The 26,360-nt window shown below is 47.2% G+C and overlaps 1 protein-coding gene across 1 annotated transcript in view; it reads left to right on the plus strand.

Annotated features, from left to right (window-relative positions):
* Nucleotides 1-915: 915 nt before the first annotated feature.
* LOC119857372 (acyl-CoA 6-desaturase-like) overlaps nt 916-26,360 on the plus strand; it is a 38,305-nt gene continuing 12,860 nt past the window's right edge. The window contains exons 1-8 of the mRNA XM_038406169.2: nt 916-1,416; nt 11,029-11,139; nt 12,683-12,880; nt 13,297-13,398; nt 16,262-16,387; nt 22,486-22,546; nt 23,065-23,141; nt 23,335-23,432. Of these exons, the coding sequence (XP_038262097.1) occupies nt 1,210-1,416; nt 11,029-11,139; nt 12,683-12,880; nt 13,297-13,398; nt 16,262-16,387; nt 22,486-22,546; nt 23,065-23,141; nt 23,335-23,432 (980 nt within the window). The 5' untranslated portion in view covers nt 916-1,209. The remainder of the gene's footprint in view (nt 1,417-11,028; nt 11,140-12,682; nt 12,881-13,296; nt 13,399-16,261; nt 16,388-22,485; nt 22,547-23,064; nt 23,142-23,334; nt 23,433-26,360) is intronic.

A 26,360-nucleotide genomic window follows, 5' to 3' on the forward strand; every position in this document is an offset into this window, starting at 1 on the left:
AAAATAACTTGAATGTTGCAGATCAGGCTTAAGGTGAATTGACAAATCTGGGGTTAGGGGGGATTTATAAGAGTGCCATGAGAGGCCGGTTGCAGGTGAAGCATGAGGTGTATTGGCAGAGCCTTGCAGGTCAGGAAAAGAAGGGGATGCCATGGGTCAGGATTGGATTGCCCCGGAGAGTTGTCATAAATGTCCTCCCACACCTGAAGGAAGGTAGTGTAACTGCTGTGTCATTCTTTTTGCCTTTGAGATGCAAAGCCCTGGCAACTAAGAATGGGGATCATTTGATTATGAAGTGCCCTAGGGGCTAAAGAAGAAGGGAATTCTCCTACCCGCTAATGAAATTGACCCAAAAGCACTGCCCCAAGCAGAGAACTGTCCTGCAGAGAGATGAACCGCCTCGGCCGTGGGAGAAACTGCAGTGCATGATAGCGATCCTGGCCATAATTCAGCATGATTAAAGCGACCGAATTATGCTAATTTCAGTCACAGTCCAAAAGTCTCCTTCCCAAAACCGGCACTAATTACAGTACTAGTGAGTTGTCCGCCCTGAACCAGCCTTCTAAAATCCAAGACAAAATGCAAATACAAACAAACAAAAATTAGAGGCTCATTAGAAATTACACCTCCCCGCCCCATCCCTTTGCTGAGTACCCCCTTCTTGCTGCCTCTCTGGAGGGAGCCGGCCCCAATCCCACTGGGATACAATGTCGAGGCTTCTTCGGGTTTCTGTTGGAATTCAGCCTGCCAACCCTTCGCAAGATCAACCCCAGCCAATGGCAGGCTCCGGCTCCGCTGGGGGGCGAGCTGGGATTGGTGCAGGAGCTCTGCTGATCACTGTGGAAACCCCCCCCCCCCCCGATGAATGGAGGGGGATGCTGCTGGGAAGAGGGGGGCAGCGGGCTGAGGTTCCCACAGAACAGGGTTATTATCGGAGAGGGGGAAGCCTACCCGTGCAGGGAAGAGCCGCCTAGGGGCACTTCAGAGCAGGCAGCGGGGCGGGGTGACTGCAAAGCGGCTGGCAGCGGAGAGGGAAGGGAAGACAAAGAGAAGCCAGGGCGACCATGAGAGGCGGGCAGGGGGGAGAACAGGGGATCAGCTGAATTCACCCAAGGGGGGAAAGGCTCTTTCCTTCCAGCCACCCTCCGGGAGGCGCAGGCAGGCCGCGGGGCAGCGGGCGGTGGGGGCCGGGGGGAGCGAGGCGCGCCCATGGGGAAAGGCGGGGAGAAAGGCGAGGAGGCCGGGGAGCGCCAGGCGCCGAGCCGGCTCTACAGCTGGGAGGAGGTCCAGCGGCACAACCTGCGGACGGACAAGTGGCTGGTGATCGAGCGGAAGGTTTACAACATCACCACGTGGGCGGCCAGGCACCCGGGCGGCCCCCGGGTGATCAGCCACTACGCCGGCGAAGATGCCACGGTAAGGCACAGCCGCCCCCGGCCGGGCTCGGACACCTGCCCGCGGCTCCGCGAGCGCCGGGCTGGCCGCGGGGGAGCGCCGCTGAAGCCAGCCGGGCGCACCGGCCGAGGAGCGGGTGGGTGGGTGGGGAACCGCTAGGCGCCCTCTCAACCCCCCCTCTCGCCGGTGTTTGCCTTTGCTCTGGTGCGGCCTCGGCCCTTCGAGTCCTGGGGTCAAGCGATCCCCAGTTCTCTCCCTGCCTGGCAGGTTGGGGAGCCCCGCTAGCCAGCCCCCCAAGACAGGGGCAAGCGGGGGCGGGGAGGGGGCAGCGCAGGCTCCGAAACGGCTCTCGCAGGACGGGGGGCTGGGTTGAGGGGGCAGCGCAGGGAGCCGCTTCGCTCTCTCCCCCCCAGGAGGCAGGTCTCCAGGGGGCTCTGCCACCGCTCGGCAAGGAAAGAGCCGGATCGGTTTCTCCCAGGCTGCTACTGCACTGAGCTCTGCCTCCCGGTTCCGTGGCTTCCCGCCCAAAGCGAGCGGAGCGGAGCAGCTGCAGGATCGGCCCGTGGCTCGCTCGCTGGCGGCCGGCTCCCAAACCCCCTGCCCCAGGGGCGCAGCCACCGAGTCTGTGCTCCAGAGTCGGCGCCTCAGCCCGCCGCTCGCTGCCTTGTAGCTTCCACGCTGTGTGCGCCCCCCAGACCGACGTCAGGGGGCCGGAGAGAACAAGCCGCGGGACTCGTCTACGGTGGCTGGGGCTCCTCAGCGGACGGGAGAGGTGGGTCTGACATCGGTGCACTGCAGCTGGCTTCCCCCAGGTGTGCGTTTGCTGCCGGTCACTGGCTGTGAGGTTATTTCCAGTCATCCTCCTTAAAGTCCAACGGTTTCCTTTGCTGCCTCTGTGCCCTTGAAGCAAAGCCTCTGAATGAATGGGCTTTGCAAATGGGCCATATTCGCCTTTCAGTTGCATTAGCAGAAACCCACTGCAACCAGAAGGGTTGCAGCAGCAGTACAAATGAGAGACCGCTTTGGCTCAGATGTCTCCAGTTTGTCACTCAGTGGGCATTTGGTCTTGCTCTGGGGTTCAGCTTGTCTTTGCCAGGATTGTCCCACGAGTTTGTGGTTCTGTCACTGTCGTGTAGCTTCCCCAACTACATCCCACTCCACAGTCCTCAGTGCAACACTGTCCAGTAGGAGGCAGAATGTTCTCAAGGTAGGTCCATTTCAAGCACCCTCCGCCAAACCCTGTCAGTGAAGGGGACTCCACCTGCATCAGGCTTACAACTTTTCTATGTACCTACAATTATCAGCCACAAAATGCCCCTCCCATACAGCTGTAAAAGGATATTAAGACTAAACTGACATAGTTAACTGAGGGCTTCAGGAAATTATGACCTGAGTGCTCAGGGGAAGGCAGTAGTGACAAAAACACAACTCTGCAAGGTAATTCACATTCTTGAGTCTTATAAGGTCCCCAGCCTTAAGGATGCTCACACCATCAGCACCTGAGTATCCATCCCAGACTGCCCAATAGCAACACACCATCAGCGCCTGACCATCCATCCCAGGCTGCCCCATGGGAACATACACCAACAGTGCCTATACCTCCATCATGGGTTACACCTAAGGACCCACACCAGCATGTTCAGTTGTCATGAGCCAACTCCCAAGGAAGGGCATTGACACCAGAAGCTCCTGTTCGTGTCACTCACACCACCCATTAAGGCAGCTCATATCATTGCTACCACACTGGCCTTTTCTCCTGGGCCACCTATGGACACCCACGCTGATGGTGTATGATCGCATGTGTTCACTCATCACAGGAGGTCCCTAAAACTGCTGACATTGACGGTTCCCATGACAACCCATTCATTCAGTATGGGCCTACCTCTAAAGATGTTTGTACCAAGAGTGCCCATGCCAGCCTGGTTATCTGTCATGGGCTGCCCGTGCTCAGAGTTTGTCCTACAGAGGCCACACCTCACTGTGTTCTCACAGTTGGTGCCGGTGGCATTCTGTTTATGCCTCATCTCATGGGCAGCTGTCATACTGCCTTAGACCTTGAGAAGACAGACTAGATTTGCACTGTGTTCCATGGTGCGTTTTAAACTGTTGAGAATCCCAAGGGCTTCACAAAGCAAGAGCCTGGATACTATAATGCTGTGATTGGGATGGCAAATAGGGCACCCAATTTGGTGCACAGCTACAACTCACACATCTCTGGAGGTCAAAAACTGTTTTACTGGGAGAAGCCAGGACAACCCCTGCCACTGACATGTTAGCAACACCAACAAATCTTCAACTCATCTGGACAATGTCCAACTGTGGACAGGCAGAAGAGATCTGAATGTAACATATCCAATTATTTCATAGTACATCGCCCATTCCATCCCCCACTATAGCACTGAGGGTTAGCCCAAATCCCTATGTGGGACTTGAACCCATGACCTGCCAGCCTAGGAGAAATTGCAGATACAATACAAGAGGTGTATCTGCTGACACAAGAACTCGTCTGTCATTGTCACTCTCTTTTTTCTGGTGGTGAGAGATGAACTCAGTATTAAATATTCAGGAGCTGGTGTTCTCTAGACTGCTATGGGAGTATGTTGAAACATTCCCCTCTTTGCATAAGTCCGTGACATAGTTAATGAATCTCAATCATGCTCACATGGAGGGAATCTATGACTTCACCACCCCTGGGATCTCCCTTGAGAATGGGAGTAAGGTGTGAGAGCACGCAGGCTTTGCTGAGGTAAGGGAGAAAGTGGTTCCCAAACTTTAACAACCTGCAAACCCCTTTCACTAAAATGTCAAGTCTCGTAAAGTCCCTTCTAAAAATGAATATTTCCAGGGATTTTCACCCTTACCTCATCATAAATTATAAAAGCAGTGATCTTGAAAATATAAAATGTGTTTTTATGGCATGCTTATTACACACTATTAATTATTATTTATCATTACAGTATTTTTATTACATTATGAAATGGCAACACTCTTCCAAGATCTCACTTTTGTAGCTTGTATCAGTTTTGATTCAGCCTGTTATAAGACAAGGCTCCTTTCAGAGGCGCCAGTAGAAAAAAGAGGTGCGGGGGCAAAGCCAAAGGCCTCCGGAAAGTGGGGGGCCAGCAGAGGCCTCCGGAAAAAAAGGGGAGGGACCTGCGGGGGGGGGGGTGTTGTGCCGACACAGGGGCAGCAGGTGACCCTCACCCCCGGCCCCCAGTACTGGCGCCTCTGATTCATGTGGTGTTACTGGAGGGTGGCTCAAAGAAGCATCTTCTGTCTGCTACTCAGGTGTCCCCTCCAGGAGTTACCCTACAAATATCCCCTCCACTTTCTTTGAATGTGTTCCCCAAATACATGACATGCATTTCATAATGCTTCTAGGGAGAGAGTCTGCGCTGGATCTTTCCTTCAATCAATTTATTTTGAGGGGCCTTAATAGTCTCACTTCTCTATGGGAAAAGACAGAAACCTGCACACACAAAAAATGCCAGGACTGCCCGTGAGTCCCCTGTTGCTCTCACACCTTACTCCCATTCTCAAGGGAGATCCCAGAAGCGGTGAGGTCATAGATTCCCTCCATGTGAGCATGACTAAGATTCATTAAGTATGTCACGGACTTATGCAGAGAGAGGAATGTTTCAACATGCTCCCATAGTAAAAAAATATCCACCTCCCTTTCTATTTTGTATAAGGAGTCTTGAAGTTTACATCTCCTCAGTGTGATAGATATGCTTGTTTTGATCTGATTAGCTCTCGGAAGTCCTCAAGGCTCTGGGCCCCTTTAACATTTCGTGAACCCCAGTTTGGGAACAACTGCCCTAGAAGATTCATTTTTTCCATGAACTAAATGATGCTAATCAGATATTCTCTATAATTGCCTTTGTGATTCAAGCGCTCCTTCTTTTTTCTCAGAACCTTTGCTCTGAGTGGCTGATTCTCCATGACCTGGCAGCAAGAGTCCTTGGATATTCACCCCAAAACATTAATTCTGGTTACCAACATCCTCCCTTACTTCCCTTTTGGATCATGTTCTGGAGGTGACATCAGTCCCACAAAGGGAGTGAGGAGGAAAGAGTCTAGTGACCTGCATTAACTTTTTGAGGGAATACCCAGGGAGGCTTGTTGTCAGATCAGAGGAAGGATGGGCCAGTGGTTAGGGCACTAGCCCAGGGCTTGGAAGAGCTGGTTTTAAGTCCCTGTTCTGCCACAGACTTCCTGTGTGACTTTGGGCAGGTCACTTGGCTCCCTGTATCTCAATCTCCCATCTGTAAAATAATAGCACTTTCCTACTTCACAGGGATGATGTGAGCATAAATACCGCAGAGATTGTGAGGTGCTCAGATACTACAGCAATGGAGGCTATATATGTATATAGGGTATATAGATAGAACTATGACTCAGGACAAAGATGCTTGGACTGGGTCAGAGGACCAAACAGAAAGAGTTTCAAACTGTACCCAATGGAAGCTTATGCTGAAGGCCTTGTTGACGCTGGAGATTTATCCCAGTTTCAGCCATTGATGTAGCTGTATCAGTGCTAGCCCTTAGTATCCACAAGGCAAGCTATGATGATGGGAACCAATGGGTCTCACCCCTGCTTGAAATGTGCCTCTGCAAATCATGGCTTTCCTTGTCCACATGGGGGTTTTGCACTGGTGCAGCCAGTGACTGAAATCAAGGCAAATCGCCCAACGTAGTAAAGGCACAACTGAACCTATCTGACTGCAAATCATCCCTTATGGTAACAGGCTTTCACTTTGCTCCTCACTTGATTCCAAAGAGGGATTGTTTAGACACTTTGATACACGCTAACCCAATAAGAGAAAGATTTCTTTCTCCCTGGTTGAGGTGGAAAGGGATCAAATTGCTCCCAGAGTTAAAGGGAAAGTCCTGACTCCCTGAAAAATGTACATTAGGTAAGTCAGATTTTTTGGTTTTTTTGGCTTGCTCCACACAGTTATTAAGCTGCATATTCTGCCTCTTCCCCTCTGCTGAGACTCTGGCATTTTACAGCTTTCCTAATCTCTACATTATTCTCATGGACTTTCTTTTTCTTTCTCTCCTTCCTGCGGCTGGCTCCCCCACCTTCTTCCTGCTCCAGCGCTGACTTCTCACACAGTGATGCTAATATCCTCCTCTCTGTGTTTCTTTAGCCCCAAATTAAATGACTCAGATTGACATTCCCCCTTCTTCCCCCTTGCTCATTCACTTCCTCCAGCAAAACTGAGGTGGACAGAGCCGTTTCAGGGCCTGATCCAAAGCCTGTTGGAGTAAGCTGAAAGACTCTGGCTCCAACAGGCTTTGGATCAGGCTCTTACCCCAGTATTTTCAGAAGGGCTCAGCACCCACAATTTAAGACAGATTTTCAAAAGAGCTTATGTCCCATACAGGTCAGTTGTGGATAGTGAGCACTTGAAAATCTGGCCCTTAGTGTATAGAGCAATAGGAACACAGGACTGAAAGGGGCTAGCTCTAAATTACAGACCCCAGTCCCCTGCTATCATAGGCAACCCCATCATATAATTCCATTTATTAACATAACATCTCCAGCTTAAAACTAGTTAGGTTGTTGGCCTCCACTACTTCTATAGGAAGGCTGGTCCCAAACCTCACTCTAGTGATAAGAAACCTAATTTCCAGCCCTTCTCTGCACTTGTTCCAATTTGAATTCATCTTTCTTGAACACAGCTAATCATAATTATACACAGCATTCTTACCAGTGCCTTGTACAATGGCATTAATGCTTCCCTGTCCCTACTAGAAATATTTTACCTAATACATCCTAGGATGGTATTTGCTTTTTTTCAGAGCAACATCACATTGGTGGCTCATAGCCATCTTGTGATCAACTAATACTTCCAGGTCTTTTTCCTTCTCTGTCATTTCCAATTGATGCAGGCCCAATCTATAGCAGAAATTCTTATTGATCCTTAAGTGCATGACCTTACACTTTTATGCTATTAAATTTCATTCCATTTCTATTTCTCCAGTCCTCAAGATCATCCATTGTCTCCTGTATGACATTCCAATCCTCCTCTTCATTGACAATGACTCCCAATTTTGTCTTCTTTATTGAGAACTGAGGCAAAGTATTAATTTATTGGGGATATATCTAGATTATCTTTAATTTCTATCCCATCCTCACTGCACAGCAGCTCCACTTCTTTTCTTGTTCTCTTTTTAATAATACTGCTAATGAACCTTTTACTGTTTGTTTTAATTTCTTTGACAAAGTCCAACTCAGCTTGACATTTGGCAATTTTCACCTTCTCCTCACACTTTCTGACCTCCACAATGCAGTTTTTTTAGCTGATTAATCGCTTCTTCTATTCCTTATAGGCTCTCTGTTTACTCCTCATCTCCTTTATGAGGTGCTTGTTCATCCAGCTAAATCTGAAGCACTTCCCTACGAGATTTTCCCCCTTGCTTGGGATGTAAATTCCAGACAGTTTTTGCACTGTTGAATTAAATAAATTCCAAGCCTTCTCCACATTTAAGTCCCTGAGCTTCTTTGGTCCACCTGATTTCACTAATTAGTTCCCTTAATTTCTCAGAGACTGCCCTTTTGAAATAAACAAAACATAGCAGCCAACCTGTTTGGATTATCCTTCCATTGAATTTAAACCGAATCAATTTGTGATCACTCGATCCAAGGATTTTTCCTATGACCAATTCTTCTATAATGTTCCCACTGCTTACCAAAACCAAGTCTAAAATAGCATCAACTGTTGTGGCCTCAGTGACTGTTTGGTGAAGAAATCTGTCAGCTACCACATCCAGGAGTAACTGGGCCTTACCATTATTGGTAGCATTTGTTCTCCAATCTATATCTGGGAAGTTAAAGTCTCCCAAAATGACACAATTTCCAGTACTATTTAATGATACTCTCTAATAATATTTACGTGTTCTCTATTCATATCCAAATCCAACCCTGGGGGGGTCTATATCTAACCCCTAACACTACCCCAGTAAAACCTCTTTTACAATCCTTCACCAAAGTGATTTTGACCCAAACTGTGTTATCACTTTGTGTGTCTTTACAGTCCTTTCTCCTTTCCTCTCTCATGTCTTCAAATCCAAAACCGAACTCCACCATCATCTCCAGATGGATCTCTAGCACTTGGATCTTTTCTGCCATGAGCTCTATCAGGTGGCATGTCATATGTAAATAGTTTTCATCAGGTACCCATTCAAAGATACTATACAATCCACAGCTTCTGCATCCAGTCTTTGTCTCCATTTCTCCTCAGGACACCTCTAGCGCCACCTCCGTAGCCATCATTGTCTTTTCTTTCTAGTCCCTCGCCTTAAAGAAGAAAGGATGAAAATCCCCTGAACTCCCTCCTACAGACTTCCAAGTTTTCTATACTCTGTTTGCTAGGCCCTTCTCAATAGATGGGACTTAACACTCCTGGGTTCTGTTCCAGGCTCGGAGACGCTGGCCAGTACCTTGTCTCCTTTGAAAATCTTAGCCTTATTTCCTTGGGTGACACAGAGACCACATTAGCCAGTCTCATTGTGTGAACAGTGAAAATCCACATGCTGGCAATGAGCTAGATCACTCGCTAATGGCCAGTGTCTGGGGCAAAAGAAAACAAAGCCTGAGCCCCCTTGTGATCTCTCAAGTAAAGGGAAATGTCATAAATAAGAAATCTGGCAATTTAAACAAATAAACAGGTTTCTGGTGGTGGCTCTTGTGACAGTAGATCTCAGTACTATGTGGACCTGTTGAAAATCACTGGATGGAAGTTCTGTGAAGATTCTGGATTGAATCCCAGAATTTTGCAGTAACAGAAATGACTCAGCTGGAAAGAGGGATCCTTGCCTTTGAGAAACTCCCAACCCCACTGCCAATTTGGGCCAGATTCTGGCCAGATCCTGCAGAGGGAGGGGTGTGTAAAACTAAAGTGCCAGTCAGAATCCCATCAGAAATATAGTCCCTTTTCTCTGCCAGCACCTGTGGGAGCTAGATACCTAAAACTGAGCAGGAAAGGGTTGGATGGAGGAAAAGTCAAGGTTTTGCCATCAATGGAACTGGCAAAGCACAGAGAGGAGCATTTGTTACACACATGCAATGTGCACTGATGAGGAAGCCCCATGCAGAATTCTGGTTGACTCAGCAACTTGGCCTCTGCATCCCATCCAGAGTCTCAAGGTTGCAGAGCCAGAACCTTGCACATTGTAAGGAGTGAACTATCCAACACCTTGAAAACTCTGAAGAAAACCTCTCTGAGAAATGGATTTATTGTCTCCCCTCCACTGTGTGGGAGCTGGCATGTTCTGGGTGCATCAGTGGGGGTCAATTTTATGAATTTGCTGAGGTTCTTGTCAGATTTTAAAGCTAAAATCTACCCATCAGATTTGCCAATTGAATAAATATTATAGCCAATATCTGAACAGAATTTAATTTGGATAATTCCTTTTTATTGAGTCCAGGGAGTGTTTGCTTACTAATTTTAACACAAGGTTTTTCTGAGGTCAACTTTTACCTTGCACAGTATCTCTCAGAGCAGGCTGCTTACGGCTTGTCTACACAGAGAATTAGTGTGTGAAAAGCCAGAGTGTAAATCTATAGCGTGCTAGCTTGCCATGCACTATCTGGATAGGTGGACCTGCTACGGTGCATTAAAAGTTCCATAGTGTGCTTTGGCATACTGCTGTTTCAGTACTATGGATGTTTTAGGGTATGTCTATACTGGGAACGAGTCTCCCAGACCAGATCCACACACTTGTGTTAGCAGGACTTAAACTAGTGCATTAAAAATTGCTGTGTAGACAGTGCTTTGATGTTGTAACTTGGGCTGGTGCTCAGGCTTGGGTATTCAAGCTTTCAAGCCTGGAGTTGCATTTTCACTGAATATTTTAGAGCTATACACAGGTCAGGGGCAGATACCTTTCAACAGTCTTTTTCCTTCTGGTGTCCTTTTGTTCTGGTGTTTGTACAGTGCCTAGTGCAATGGGGTCCCACTTTATTATTTTTTGTATTGTTGGTAATGCAAATAATAATAATAATAATAGAGTGCAAACACTTAGAAAAAAACCCCCCAAAAATCTTTAATCATTCCTCTAAATGTAATGGACATCATCCACACATTCTTTGATTATATTTAATATCTTTCTTTTCATATACTTTAGGGCTTACTAGAGACATTATATTGAAAGAATGAGACAGATCATCTGCATATTGAGAGATGTTTTTCTGATAAATAAGGCAGACAAATTCACAGCTTCTAATTGGGGTGAAAGATATATTAGACTTCTTTTTGCCTAGGTGCCTAATTCCCATTGAATTCAATGGGAATTAGGCACCTAGGAGCTTCTGAAAATCTCACTAGGCACCTATTTGCATCATTAGGCACCTAAATACCTTTAAAAATCTGGCCCTTTGTCTACAAACTGCATATTCATTCATCTACTTCTAGCAGCATCTGCTAGAACCAGGAGCACTACACTGAAAGAGTTGCGTATTGTGGGTACTGACAGTGAACTGACACTAGAACTGGGGAAACTGTTGGGGTAATGTGGGGGAAACTCTGAGGAGAAGACATTGCTGGGGACAAACAGGAAAAGGCCAGTGTGCAGTGAGCAATCGCTTTATTGAATCCCATCTGTCTGCCTGTGTTTCCACTCCAGGATGCTTTCCGGGCCTTTCACCTCAACCCCAGCTTTGTGCAGAAGTTTCTCAAGCCATTACTGATTGGAGAGCTTGCCCCAGGGGAACCTAGCCAGGACCGAGGCAAAAATGTGAGTATCAGCAAACCCCTCTCTGTGGGCTCTGTTTCTGGAGAAGAGTCTACAATCTGGTCATTCCACAATTTATCTATAAAGCTGCCCTCCAGGTTCTGTGTGCAAAACCACTACATATAATTCACAAGCCTTCTTCACAATAGACAGCTCTAGTAAGTACAGGAAACTGCAGGGAAAGACACCCACAGTCAGACAGCTCTGTGTGTCCATGTGTATATCCCAATATTGACTGGTGCAGGGATAGGCAATACTTAGGTCAACTTCTCTTGACCTGCAGTACCCCCTGCTATTCCCCTCCTGCAGGTTTTCACAGCTCTGCCTGTGCACTTCAGGCCTGATCTGTGACAACTAAAGAAGAGCCAGTTCAAACTCATCAATTTGAACACTTGCAAACTTTGGATAAATATGGATCAAAATCTGAATCCATTGTTCGTGGCTGGAGTTCATCTCTAGTCAACAACCCTGTTGCTCAAATTCTCATGACCTGGGTCTGCCCATCATTCCATAATGCATGTCAGTTTTGTGCTACAGACAAAAGGCCATGAGGCCACCAGAATGAGACTGCTTGTCATCTAAAGCGGATTTGAACTCTCTTCCATCCTCTGCTCCATACCATTGACCATGCAGCCCAAGCAAACACTATTCTGAACTTCATATGGGCTTATCCTGATTAGCTCTCAGCAATGGAGAAGTCTGTGAAAGTGGCCACATTTATGGAGGAAGTGGCAATAACACCAATGGGTGAGATGAAACAAACTGCTCTCTCTGAGCACTATGCTTATGAAGATGTAACACAACAGGGCCCTTTATCCACCCCATGTCAATGTGTCCAGCTCTATGCAAGTCCCAAATGTTCCATTCATTCATTATTCAGACCCTGTGCACTGCACAACTGACTCCTAAAGTGAAACCCTTTCTCCTCTGTATTGTTCTTTAGCCGACTGAGTCTGTGACATGCCTGTTTCATGCACAATAGCAATGACTATATTAACCTGCATTACCTTTTGACCTGCTTTCATGAGTGACTGCATGCTAACTGAACACATCCCAAAGAGAATGGAGCTGCCTTGGCACTATACTCTCTCATCAGCAGAGGTTCAGGGTTATGCATAAGTGAAGAGACTGAATTCTCTCTTCCCGAAGGAGAGGGGAGATGTCCCTTCATAGCCTATATGGAATGAATTATGGAACACTGAGACTGGATAAATGGAGAGGTGCTGGACCAGCTGGTAAATCACCATAGCTTTATTGACTCCAGCGTGTCTCGGGTGACTTATACCAGCTGACGATCTGGATTTTAATTGTAATTCAGAAGGTGGGGTAAGACCCATCTGGGTAAGGACTCAGATCAGGTTCCTGAGGGGGGCAGTGTAGAAATTCTGGAGACTGCATGAGTACAGAGACTAATTCTTCTCCCATTCTGGGGAAGCTGATGGCTTCAAAACAGGCAGGGGTTAGTAGTGTGGAAGCCCAAGCTTGAATGGACACATTCACACATGTAAAGAAGGTGCACCTTAAATCTTGCATTTCCATTTTGCAGCCCCAGCTGGTGGATGATTTCCGGGCCCTGAGAAAGACAGCAGAGGATATGAACTTGTTCAAAGCAGATCCCTTATTTTTCTCCCTTTACCTGGGTCACATCATCATGATGGAAGCTTTGGCTTGGTTACTAGTTTCCTACTATGGCACCGGTTGGATCACAACCTTTATCCTTTCCTGCATCCTTGCAACCTCCCAGGTGAGATATAGCACAGAGTAATGGGGGTGCATGTGCTTCCATGACAGGTGACCTGTCAGTGCATCCAGTTGTTCCGAGCACTTCATGCCGGGACTATCACAACACTCACTTTGGAAGAACATTCATGAACCTCGTGCAACTCCCAGATCCCCTCACTGCCTTGCTCTTGCTCATAGTGAGCCTACTCACTGCCTCACACTCAGATGCATTGAGCCCACTGCCTGTCTCTTGTCCCCCTCCCATAGATCCAATACCAATGAAATTAATACAAAACTCTCCCCCTTCCATGCTTTTTCTTTGCATAGGATTGTGCACATTTCATACAGACAGACAATACTTGCCTTCCACTCTGTGTGTCCTTTACTTACCTTTGATTTCAGGCAGCCCTGTCACCCCTGGTCCTTTTTCCTCTGCAGGCCCAAGCTGGGTGGCTACAGCATGACTTTGGACACCTCTCTGTCTTTAAGAAATCTATATGGAACCATATTGTCCACAAGTTTGTCATCGGGCACCTGAAGGTAAAGGTCGTTTGCTGGATGCCAGCACACACTGTGCAGAAAGGAAATGATTGCAGCGAAGGAGACTGGGGATCCACTCCATCCCATTTCACAGACTGAAGGTGTAAAAGCCATAAACCCCAGCCCTCCAGTCGGATCTCCCCCTTTCAGAGGGAGCAGCAGCATGGAGGAAGAATTAGTGACAGATTCCAGGTGGAGTTCTTGTGAGGCTCAGATAGGGGAGCCAGATCCTCAGCGGTGTAAATCATCATAGCTCCAGTAACACCAATGGAACTATGCTGATTTATGCCAGCTGCGGATCTGGCCCATAAGATTGTTAAAATGAAGCATTATACAATCTCCTTTACTCCCCTTCCCGCCCCCACTTTCCCTACCTAAAGCCCGTGTAACATGTTTATTGATTAAAATGACCATCCTGGCAGCTCTCACCCATTCAGGACAATTTTAGAACTTCAGTCCAGGACAGGGTCCAACACAAGAGTCCTATACAATCCAGCTGGCAAAAGGATCCACCTACAATGGAGAGTCTTGTAGGAAGGGATGGAATGGTAGGCGTTATTAGATGCACATTTAGTTTGGCCTTGGCCATTTTAACCACAGGCCTGGAATGACCTCACTAGCAATAAAAAGTATAAAAAGGCAGCAGTGAGACAACACTGTGTCCAGACCCAAGGTGGGGCTTCATCTATTGAAAGCCACAGCAACAGGTAACCTTGGCCACAGGTCTGTTCTCACCTTGTGACAGTGTCCCTCTACCCCTCTTTCTTGAGGCCCAGCTTGGGTGGTACTGACCAGGCATTTCCCAATTTGCAAGTAGAACAAATAATGCTCAATTGCTACCCAACCTGCTTTAATGCAAGGAGAGGAAATAGGGAGTCCTAGCAGAAGAAGCCCATTCTTCTTGGTGTATGCAAAGGGATTAAATATGGAGAGCCTCATTTGCATGAACAAGGTTAAGCAAATTGCCAAATTTGGGCTCTAGATGAATTTTCTTCTTCAGGGCATATTTGGCAGTATAGAAGAAATCAAGGCAGGAGGCAGGCAAAATATCAGAGCAGAGAGATGATAGCTCAGAGAGAGAGAGAGAGATCATTAGGGATCTGGGATGAAGAGACAGGATTTCCCTTCCTCTAGAGCACTAAACAGGGGATAATCTTTTAGGATTAGATTGGCATAGCCTACCTGATACATCTCCTTTCCTTCCGGGGGAGAGGAGGGGCATTCCTGGACCTTTGCCCATCTCACAATTCTCTGTGTTCCTCCTTCTTCACTTTATAGATGATCACTTGCAGGTCCTGAACAAGGAACACCAAAAAACCACAAATCAATTTATTGCAGCAATCTAAAAACGAGGGCTCCCATGTTGGGGTTGGTTATTCTCTCACTGCCAACTTCCCAACAATGCCCCTTTATTCATAGCAACCAGAGCTCTCAGATTGCCCAGTCCTGGGACAACCAGTTTCCAACATGTGTAAGCAGGGGCAAGTAACCTCCGAATGCTCGTTAACATGACTAAACTGAAGGCAGCTTTGTGAGATGGAGGCTCTCTGTCCACTCTGAATTCTTGGAAGCAGCCAGCTGCCCACAACGCTTATCACCAGTCACAAGGCAAGTGCTTTGCTGGCCTTCTGCCTGAGCATCCTTGGCAGAGGGATAACTTGGCACTGTGTTTCACAAGTGCCAGCGGAAAATGAGGATATAGGACCCTTATGGGACACTGTCCAGTCCTTTTTTTTTTAATACTCTCCATTAAAATCTTTTTTGGACACTGGAAAATAATATTTCTTTCCTGGCCAGTTTTGTCTTTTTTCCATTGGGCAAAGAGAGATTCTTTTCACATTCTTTCTTGCACTGCATAAGCCAACATGGCTTTGCCTGCCTTACGTCATGCTGGACTTCATCAATGAAATGGGTGATGGCACCAATGACAACAGAGCTCTGGGTAAAGGATGCTGTTTATCTTGTGCTTCCCCTGCTGGTGGGATGTCTGTCTGCCTGTCTTTGCAGCATATAAATATTAGGAGTTACATGAAAGCAAGGCTAACTTCTTTTTTCTCAACATGAGTGGCATTTTTTTAATACGATATAATAATCCAGACAGATCCAGATCCTCAGCTGGTACCAATCAGCCTGTCAGAGCAGAGGATTTAGCCCCTTCACACTTACAACAATTTCAAAGGTAGCTAAGAGTTTGGACATAAACTATACGCCATGGGCGGTTTAGATTATACAAGTGAATGAATATCACAGCAGGGGGATCATCCAGTGGTGTAGCCAGGTCGAGAAAACAGGGGGAGCGGAGATTAAAAAAGGCGCCACCTGCTAGTATTCACCCAGCGGCGCTCCAGGTCTTCAGCGGTGGGTCAGACGGCGCTCCGGGTCTTCAGTGGCGGGTCAGGCGGCGCTCCGGGTCTTCAGCGGCGGGTCAGGCGGCACTCCGGGTCTTCAGCGGCGGGTCAGGCGGCGCTCCGGTTCTTCAGCGGCGGGTCAGGCGGCGCTCCAGGTCTTCAGCAGCACTTTGGCGTTGGGTCCTTCACTCGCTCTGGTCTTCGGCGGCACTGAAGGACACCCCCCCCCAGCCCCCGCCATCGCAATGCCACCGAAGACCGGAGCAAGTGTGAAGGACCCGACGCCGAAGTGCTGCTGAAGACCTGGAGCGCCGCCTGACCTGCCGCCAAAGACCTGGAGCACCACCGGGTGAGTAAAAATTAAAAAGGCACCAAAGAATTAAAAAGATGCCACTTCTGCTCGGTGGGAGAGCAGCTGCTGCCCCACTCCCCCCCTAGCTATGCTACTGGGATCATCTCTCCATTAGCGGGAACCATGCCTCCCAATGGACTAAACATTTCCTCCCTCTTTCCAGGGTGCCTCAGCAAACTGGTGGAATCATCGTCACTTCCAGCATCATGCCAAGCCCAACATCTTCAAGAAGGACCCAGATGTGAACATGCTGCATATTTTTGTGCTGGGAGATTCTCAGCCCATTGAGGTAAGACAAGGAAGTGGTGGCTGCTGGTGGGCTTTAGAGACCTTTTTCTGTGAGGACAGGGGTTGATCAGTGTCTGGAGGACCAGACCTCGGCTGTTAAGACTTCGTCTTGAGGAAATGTTGAAGGGAAACACCCCAGTTCCCTTCATCTATATTTTCTGACAGGAGTTTGGGTCAAAATTTGAGAGGATATGAGGGCCAGAAAGTTCAGTGGCTGATATAATTTCTCATGCCTGTTTTCAGCCCAAAGGTGATCATATGTTTAGGTGGCTTGAGAGATAGGGAATGAGAGTGAAGAGAATGCAGAAATAGGGTCAATTTTAATCCCGTTGTTCTGAGATATCCAAGTGTGGAAAAAATGGTGCAGAATACTCCTTTGCTGACTTAACCCTAACAAGGCTTCTTTCTGATATTTCCAAATTCTCATTGGTTTATTACTTCTGTGAGGACAGGCACCTCTTGTAAGCAGTCAAAGCAAATTCATTTTAAAAGTTTATCTAATATTGAAAGAAATGCCTTACGATATTTGTGTACAAACAGGGGTCCTCACTTCATTGGAGCCTTGGCAAATTCTCTTTAGAGCAGATTGCATGGTAACATCAGAATAATGGTTTCCTCTTGTGTCTTCTGCTTGGAGAAAAACTTGAGGAAACTATCGGGGGCAGGAGGAAGGAAAGAACTACACTAAGTTGCATCCAATGAAGTGAGCTGTAGCTCACAAAAGCTTATGCTCAAATAAATTTGTTAGTCTCTAAGGTGCCACAAGTACTCCTTTTCTTTTTTGCGAATACAGACTAACACGGCTGCTACTTTGAAACCTACACTAATGCAATTGTAGTGCTGATGTGTTAAACACCAAAGGCTTGGTTGTACTTCATGACCTTATAGGGGCATAGGGGAGAGGAATCCCTCATGTGTGCCCTTTATGTGCAGTCCAGGCTTTGGGTCTGGTCATGCAGGGGTAAAAGGTGCTGCATGCTTACTTACTTCCCCACTGGAGCAAGTCGGGGTGGGGCAGGGAATCCGTGAAGCTTTGGCTGCATTTTCCAATCCACCATCCAGCAGAGCTCAGCCAGCATAGCAGGGTGAATGGTAATTATACCCCTGAAGCAAGCGGGGAACACGGAGGGAATTGCAGCTCCCTGAGATGTAATTCCTTCTTGGGGCAATTCAGTCGTGGGTGGTGTCCTTGGGACACAACCTAATCTTGCAAAAATCTGTAAATTCAAAAGACAGGGGGCCAGATACTTGACTATGTAAATCCATGAAGTCAATGGGGCTATATTGATTTACAACAGCTCAGGTTTAGAGCCATGGTTCCCAAGGCAACTATGAGTCAGCCACACTGCACACAGTAACTGAATCTATTAAGGTAATGCAATTAAATCCAACTCTCTGGGGTCACAATATTTACTGTCTGTATTGCAGAAAAACCCAAGGGAAGGGTATAATAAAGATCAATAGTGGTATATGACTTATCAGCATAAGGACATACAGCAAAAAAAAGCTTAGAAAACCAATGTGTGGATCTGAAACACCACAGCAAAGGCATTTGCAACAAACAGAATATAGGGAGACATAAGAAAATACTGGGGCACATTCATGCCACCGCAACCCACTTCTATGCCACAAAGAAGCTAATTCCAGATACATGGTGAAGAGGCAGCCTAAAAGGTGAATTACATGCATGGGTACTGTGTTCTATGAAGACAGAAAGGTCTAAACATATGTCATTGAAATGAATCACCCCGAATGGACCATAACACACCACTAACCAACCATTACGCTATAGTAACTAAATATCTGGAGTCAGATCTTCAACTGGTGTAAATTGGTGCTCCTCCATTGACGTCAATGGAGTTTGCTGACTTACACCATTTGAAGAGCTGGCCCCTGATAGCTAGGTTTTGAGGATGATGGTCCCATCACTGCACAAATAGTTGAGCAGAATAGGGGTGCTTATAGCAATGAAGGAATTGGTTCTGTCTTCCAAGATGAGTGTCTGAAGTTTGAGCACTATAACAGTGCTTGGATGTGCTTGCACTGTTGTATATTGAAACCTTACCCTGATGCAGCCTTGCAGAACTTGGACTGCACTTAATTCCCTTCTCATAAATCTGCAATTCCTGAAATCACCAGTGCCTCGTCAGCCATGTGACTGTATTACAGGTGAAAGGTGTTAGCCTGTTTGAACTCGGATGAAGACATGGACCAGGTCCCTGGAAGATGCCCCTCAATCAGAGGGAAGGGAACAAAATGGAACAGAGGTCAATCAAGATGGAAATGAACAAGGGAGTGGGGAGAAATAGTGAGATAAACAAGTAAGAGGAGAACACAAGTGTGGGAACACTGTCTGGAGAACCACAGACAACTGGTGACAGGGACTGGCCTATTTACAAGTCTGGGGTGGTGAGTGGAGACCACGAAGAACTAAAGGAACACCCCCTCAATGAAGAAGGGGCCAGAGGTCCCAAGTAATCAGTTGACTACAAAAGAAGGAAACAGGAATGAGCGTGCAGATCAAAGGTTTAAAGCAAGGGAACCCCAGATGGGGACACTGAGCTGAGAACCCCAGACAACTGACAATGAGTATTGGATTGATAGCACAGGAAACTCTCCCCTACCCACAGAACAGTCAGCAGCAGTCCAAGCTTCCCAACACTGCCCCATCATTGTGTAAAGAAGCATTTCCTCACACAACGCACAGTCAACCTGTGGAACTCATTGCCGGGGAGGTTGTGAAGCCAAAACTATAACTGGGTTCAAAAAAGAATTAGATAAGTTCATGGAGTATAGTTCATAGAATCATAGAATATCAGGGTTGGAAGGGACCTCAGGAGGTCATCTAGTCCAACCCCCTGCTCAAAGCAGGACCAGTACCCAACTAAATCATCCCAGCCAGGGCTTTGTCAAGCCTGACCTTAAAAACCTCAAAGGAAGGAGATTCCACCACCTCTCTAGATAACCCATTCCAGTGCTTCACCAGCCTCCTAGTGAAAAAGTTTTTCCTAACAGCCGACCTAAACTTCCCCCACTACAACTTGAGACCGTTACTCCTTGTTCTGTCATCTGCTACCACTGAGAACAGTCTAGATCCATCCCCTTTGGAACCCCCTTTCAGGTAGTTGAAAGCAGCTATCAAATCTCCCCTCATTCTTCTCTTCTGCGGACTGAATAATCCCAGTTCCCTCAGCCTCTCCTCATAAATCATGTGCTCCACCCCCCTAATCATTTTTGTTGCCCTCCGCTGGACTCTCTCCAATTTGTCCACATCCTTCTTGGAGTGTGGGGCCCAAAACTGGACACAGTACTCCAGATGAGGCCTCACCAATGCCTAATAGAAGGGAATGATCACATCCCTCGATCTGCTGGCAATGCCCCTACTTATACAACCCAAAATGCTTTTCGCCTTCTTGGCAACAAGGACACACTGTTGACTCCTATCCAGCTTCTCGTCCATTGTAACCCCTAGGTCCTTTTCTGCAGAACTGCTGCCTAGCCACTTGGTCCCTAGTCTATAGCAGTGCATAGAATTCTTCTGTCCTAAGTGCATCTGCACTTGTCTTTGTTGATCATCATCAGATTTCTTTTGGCCCAATCCTCTAATTTGTCTAGGTCCCTCTGTATCCTATCCCTACCCTCCAGCATATCTACCACTCCTCCCAGTTTAGGTCCATTAATGGCTATTAGCCAAGGTGGTCAGGGACACAGTCCCATGCTGTGGATATCCCTAACTCTCTGACTGCCAGATGCTGGGAGTGGATGACAGGGGATGGATCACTCAGTGATTTCCCTGAGTTCTGTTCTGTTCATTCCCTCTGAAGAGTATGGCATCGGCCACTGTCGGAAGGCAGGATACTGGGCTAGATGAACCATTGGTCTGACCCAGTATGGCCATTCTTATGGCTTAACCCAGATGGGAGGATCACTCAGAGGGGAGAGGGCTTTTTAGGGCTAGTCAATCTTTGGCCTCTCTGCTGCTACTGCCACCTACCATCACTACCAATTGGTGACAGTATTTTGTGATGGGGACACCTGTCCTCTGGAAACTAGATGGAAACCCTAGATTTAGTTCACATACTGGAGACTACCAAACAGCCACTGATCTGATTCTTCACTCCCTTGTGCTTGCCTACTCTTTTTATGGCTATTATTGTCATTGATCTGGACTGCCATAACTGTACTGATGTCACTGAGGAACTTTCTCCTCTGATTGCTGCAAACCTGTAGTGTGATACATTAAAAAACTGCAATAAAAGCCGTATCAGCCAGTACTGCACACAGTATTAAAAGCTGTTACTTCTGCACAGTTTGTCTGAATTACAGATGCTGTGGGGAGACTAATTATGAATTTCCTGATGTCGATATACTTAAAGAGGTGCAGTTTTAATGGACTGAATTGTACCTTAGGGTACATTGCTACACAAAAAAGAAAAATCCTGCAACAGCAAGTCTCAGAGCTTCGGTTAACTATTCGGCCTTGTGGGGCTAAAAATTGTAGGGTAGATGTTCAGGCTCAGGCTAGAGCCTTGGGCTCGGGCTGGAGCCCAGGCTCCGAGACCTGGGTCTTGGCTTCAGCCCAAGTCAAAACAAACTGCTATATTTAGCCCCACAGCACAGGCTGCTCAAGTCAGTTGACTGAGCTCTGGGACTCTCTGCCACTGGATCATTTTGCTGTGTAGACAGACGATAAAATACGTTAGTTGCAATTACAACACCCTGGCCTCTCATTGATGTGAGAGCAGTGCCTAGAGGCAGAGACTGAAATCAGCCCCGCATTGTGCTAGGCCCTGTCCCTACCCTGAGGTGTATACAACCCAAATAGATAAGACAGACAAAGGGGAGGAGGAGAAGAAAAGAAGAATTATCATCCCTGTTTTTCACATGAGGAACTGAAGCACAAGGAAATTAAATGACTGGATCGAGGTCACCCAGGAAAGCTGTGTAGAGCTGAGAATTAGCCTGAGCTCTCCTGAGTCCCACTCTAGTGCCTTACTCATTAGACCTTCCTTCCTCTTGCCTGAAGGATGGTTATGAGCTCATGCACATTTATTACAGCTGATTGATATTTTTTCCTCAAAATATTTTATTTAATGAAATATGGCTTTTGACTAAAAATGTCATAGTACCTTTGCAGTGTGGCCACAATTTTCCATTTCTTTCATGAAAACTGGAAGCCAAAACCCAGCCATTTTTAGACAACTTGCATTTCAATGAGACTCAGGCTCCTAAGTGCCTGTGTCACTTTTGAAAACAAAACTTAGGCCCCTAAGTCAGTTAGGCATTGCAACACTGAGGCCTAAAGGGGAAAGTCGATCTAAGCTACACAATTTGAGTTACGTGAATAGCATAACTCAAATCGACGTAGCTTAGATCTACTTACCGTGGGGTCCACACTATGCTGTATCAATGGGAGACACTCTCCCATCGACTCCCCTTCCTCTTCTCGATCTGGTGGAGTACCGGAGTCGACATCCAAGCGATTGGCGGTCAACTTAGCGGGTCTGGATCGATCACCGCATCATCGATCCTGGCTATAGTGTAGACAAGCCCTGAGTGGAGCAACACCTTTAAAACTCTGGGCCTCAGTATCTCTCCCTCAGTTCCCCCTCTGTAACAGGAGGATAATAGCATTTCCCTACCTCATGGTACATGAAAGACTGAGAAGTGCTCAGGTACTTCGGTAACAGGCTAAATAAGTACTCAAGTTGGATGATTTTAAATGGGAACTTGCCTCTAGTGTAGACAGGGAAGTCACGATTAAACATGTATTAGCAGGGCAAGATCAACCCTGACAACAATCAGTTAACACATCTTAAAACATGACCTATTCCTCTACTCTAGACATACCCTTGAAGAAGGAAGTATTGTATGCTAAGACAGCTTTCTAAGGGCTTGCTCCTGCTCCATGTAAAGCAATGACAAAACCCTCATTGCCTTCAGTAGGGTAGGTTTAGGCCATAAATCCCCAGCTCTGACTAAAGAGAGTTAACCAAATATAAAGAGGTGTCATTGAGAGTCTCCTCCTGTGGAGAGTTTTCTCATAACCATGGGTGTAATAAGCTGAGACAGTTCTCTGTCATTTGTCTCCCCCTCCAGTATGGCAAGAAGAAGCTGAAATATCTACCTTACAACCACCAGCATGAGTACTTCTTCCTAGGTGAGTATGCCCGGGCCCCCTATGCTTCCCTATATGGTGAGATCGAGGGGATGCATCTTTACCTTGTGGCTCCCTTTTGCCTCAGCAGAGCGATTCTTCACTTCCTAACTAATCCCTCCCTATCCAGGACCCGCTATCCCTTTCACATCTTAATTGCAATAGAAGCAGGCACCTCAGTTCCTCCGTAACATCATCATTGAGATCCATGGATCCTTACCACCACCAAAGAGGCTAAATAAAGTGAGGCAAGTGACTAATTCTAGGAGGCATCCTGCATTAGATAAACATGTCAGCAGAAATTCTGGGCTTGCTCATTGTTAGTCTAGAATCTTCCATACCAGAAGGTGAGCAGGACATGGAGGAAATGCCTCCTCTCTTTGCTGAAAGACAGTAGCAGAGCTCTGATTTCCCCATCAGAAGCTCTTGCCTCATCTCGTATTTTCAGGTCCCCAGCATGTCTGTTCACCTCATGCTACACACCTGTCTCCCTCATCTGCTATCTTTTGTTTGCCTTTCAGTTTTCCCACCTCTCCTCATCCCCGTGTACTTCCAAATGCAAATCATCATGACCATGATCAGACGCAGGTTCTGGGCGGTGAGTGAAAGGTTGTCTCTGCTCTGAGTGTCAAACCCTGTCTCACGTGGATGGTAGAGAGAACCCTATCAGGGGAGGGAGTGACGAGGCTTCTGTCCACTCTGTAAAGAGACCTGGCTTAAGGAGGGGTGTTGTTGGGGGTAAGGAGAGGGTACGTTGCTTGTAATGCATAATCTCTTCTTTCTTTCCCTAGGACTTGACCTGGGCCTTAAGTTATTACATGCGCTATTTCATCATGTACATCCCTTTCTATGGAGTTCTGGGATCCCTGTTTCTCCTCACCTTTGTCAGGTAGGAGACACTGCTCTCCCCTACCTCCAGACATGGACCCCACCCATCCCACATGATGAGCGATGTCAAGCTAACTCATCTATGCCGTGACGTTCTCCCTCATTAATCAACATTCTCTCCACTCATTTACCCTAATCTGTGCTATATCCCACTGCCTTGACTAGCTTCTCTTGCCTCAATCTCCTCCAGAAGATTTGATTCTGGTGTTTAGTCTCTCTCATCATCAGGAAATGCTTAGTGGTGGTGATGGCATGTGGAGATGGGAATCTCCCATTCCCTCCTTCCTTCCTCACTCATTCCCAGCCATGTAAAGCTCCCACACTGGGTCTAAGTCACCTGAGGAATTTTGGATGTGGTTCCTTTCAGAGCCCCTCCCAATTCAGCTGGAAAGTAACTCAGGAAAGAGGCAGGGAGCTCCCTCCCCTAGGGACTGAATGTGTTGCCTCCACATTACACCCAGCTCCTGCCAGCTCAGGGAGCGAGAAGTCAAATGCTGTCCCCCACTTGGATCCCCTGCATGTAGCATGCTTTGCTGGATGGCCCCTGGCCCAAGCACTCACAGATCATTTGTTTTACACCCTAGTACTGAGACAGTACTATGATTGACTGGACTGATGTTCCAGACCATAGGATTGTATTGACATCTTCCACTGGAAGCAGTGACTGTGATAGCTAGCTCATGCCCAAAGGCTGGCCTGAATTTAGTTTCATTGTTAGGGTCCTTAGAAAAATAATGTTTTAAAAGAATTTTTGCAAAACTGTGTAAAAATCTTTAAATTGTAGGATCGGAATTCCACCTCCCATGTTATTTTAATGGCTCTGATCATGAGTTAGGAAAAATTCCCATTGATATCAATGGGCTTTGGATCAGGCCCTTAGAGAAGCATGAACACCAAAAGATTTCATTAAGTCATGATAATCATCCATATGTTTAAAGGTTTAGCCAACCTCTTTTGTGTCAAATCCAGTTGAAAATCTCACAGTGACAGAAGTAGTTAGATTTCCAGTACTACTTTGTTTCAGTTGGATCACAAATGCAACAAGACCAGCTTTCCTCCCAGTAATATGGTTAATGAATCATCACAAAGATTCCTTAAAATTGCTTATTTAAATTTAAGACAATAAGGAAAGAGTCCAAGGAGTTTTATAGAGCAAACCAGCATTCTAATCTGTTATGAAATCTCTCCCTAGCTGCTCTCTCATTGGTCAGGGAAGCCAGAATTCTTATACTGAGTTACCACTTCTATTCAGGCTGCAGATGCAAGCTCAGATAAAAGCATTTACTTTTGATGTGAGGCCAGGCACTTCTAGCCAGCAGGAGGAAGACAGTAAATTCAGATTGTTCTGATTAAGATATTTGGCCCATATTACCCTTCAGTTGCTGGATTAAAACACTATGCTAAACAAATATGGTGTATAAAAACCCATCCAGGCCAACATCACAACCTTAGAAAAATTCTTGGATCTTTCTTCACATGCACCGCCCTCTTCTTTAATTTGTGAGTGAAATTATTGTTGGTGAAAGATGCTGGCTAGGCTAGACGAGTCTGGAGACTGAAGTCCTCTGTTTCTTCAAAGAAGAAGTTCAAAGTTCAGAACAAGGACAGTCCTGTGAAAGTCCCTCTCAACCCCGGCCTAGCGAATAGGCATAAAAAGAGAGTTCTGTTTCCTGGGTCTATTTCAGTAGTCTCCAACCTTTTTATACACAAGATCAGTTTTTGAATTTAAGTGCAACCCAGGATCTACCACTCCCCTTCCCTGAGGCCCCGCCCCGCTCACTCCATCCTCCCTCTCTCCATTGCTCTCTCTCCCCCACTCTCACTCATTTTCACTGGGCTGGGGCAGGGGATTAGGGTGTGGGAGTGGGTGTGGGGTGTGAGCTCTGGGAGGGAGTTTGGATGCAGGAGGGGGCTCTGGGCTGGGGCATGGGGTTGGGGTGTAAGAGAAGGTTTGGGGTGCAGGAGGGAGTATGGGGTGCTGACTCCGGGAGGGGGGCGGGGGGGAGGACTCCCACCAGGCGGCACTTACCTCGGATGGCTCCGGGCGGCAGCGCAGCAGGGCTAAGGCAGGCTCCCTGCCTGCCCTGGCACCATACTGCTTCTGGAAGCAGCCAGCACACCCTGGCAGCCCTGGGGGGGGGCACATGGCTCCATGTGCTGCCCCTCCCTGTAGGCACCACCCCCACAGCTCCCATTGGCATCAGTTCTCTGTTCCCAGCCAATGGGAGCTGTAGGGGCGGTTCTTGCAGGCAGGAGCAGCGTGTGGAAACTCCTGCCCACCCCCACCTCCAGGAGCTGCAGGCCAGGAGTTTGTTGGCCCCTTCCAGGAGCAGCTCAGGGCCAGGGCAGGCAAGGAGCCTGCCTTAGCTTTGCTGTGCTGCCGGACTTTTAGCAACTGGAGATCATGATCGACTGGCAGAAGCTCCAGGATCAACCAGTCAATTGCAATCTACTGGTTTAGGACTTAGGACGGAAGAATCCCATGCACCTCTACAGGCTGAGGACTGACTGGCTAAGCAGCAGTTCTGCAGAAAAGGATCTGAGGATTACAGTGGATGAGAAGCTGGATATGAGTCAGCAGTGTGTCCTTGTTGCCAAGAAGGCTAATGACATACTGGGCTGTATTAGTAGGAGCATTGCCAGCAGATCGAGGGAAGTGATTATTCCCCTCTACTCAGCTCTGGTGAGGCTACATCTGGAGTAAGGTGTCCAGTTTTGGACCCCCCCTACAGAAAGGATGTGGACAAATTGGAGAGAGTCCAGAGGAGGGCAACGAAAATGATCAGGGGGCTGGGGCACATGACTTACGAGGAGAGGCTGACGGAACTGGGCTTGTTTAGTCTGCAGAAGAGAAGAATGAGGGGGCATTTGATAGTAGCCTTCAACTACCTGAAGGGGGGTTCCAAAGAGGATGGAGCTAGACTGTTCT

The sequence above is a fragment of the Dermochelys coriacea genome, chromosome 6 (assembly GCF_009764565.3).
Source record: "Dermochelys coriacea isolate rDerCor1 chromosome 6, rDerCor1.pri.v4, whole genome shotgun sequence".
Taxonomy (NCBI): Eukaryota; Metazoa; Chordata; order Testudines; family Dermochelyidae; genus Dermochelys; species Dermochelys coriacea.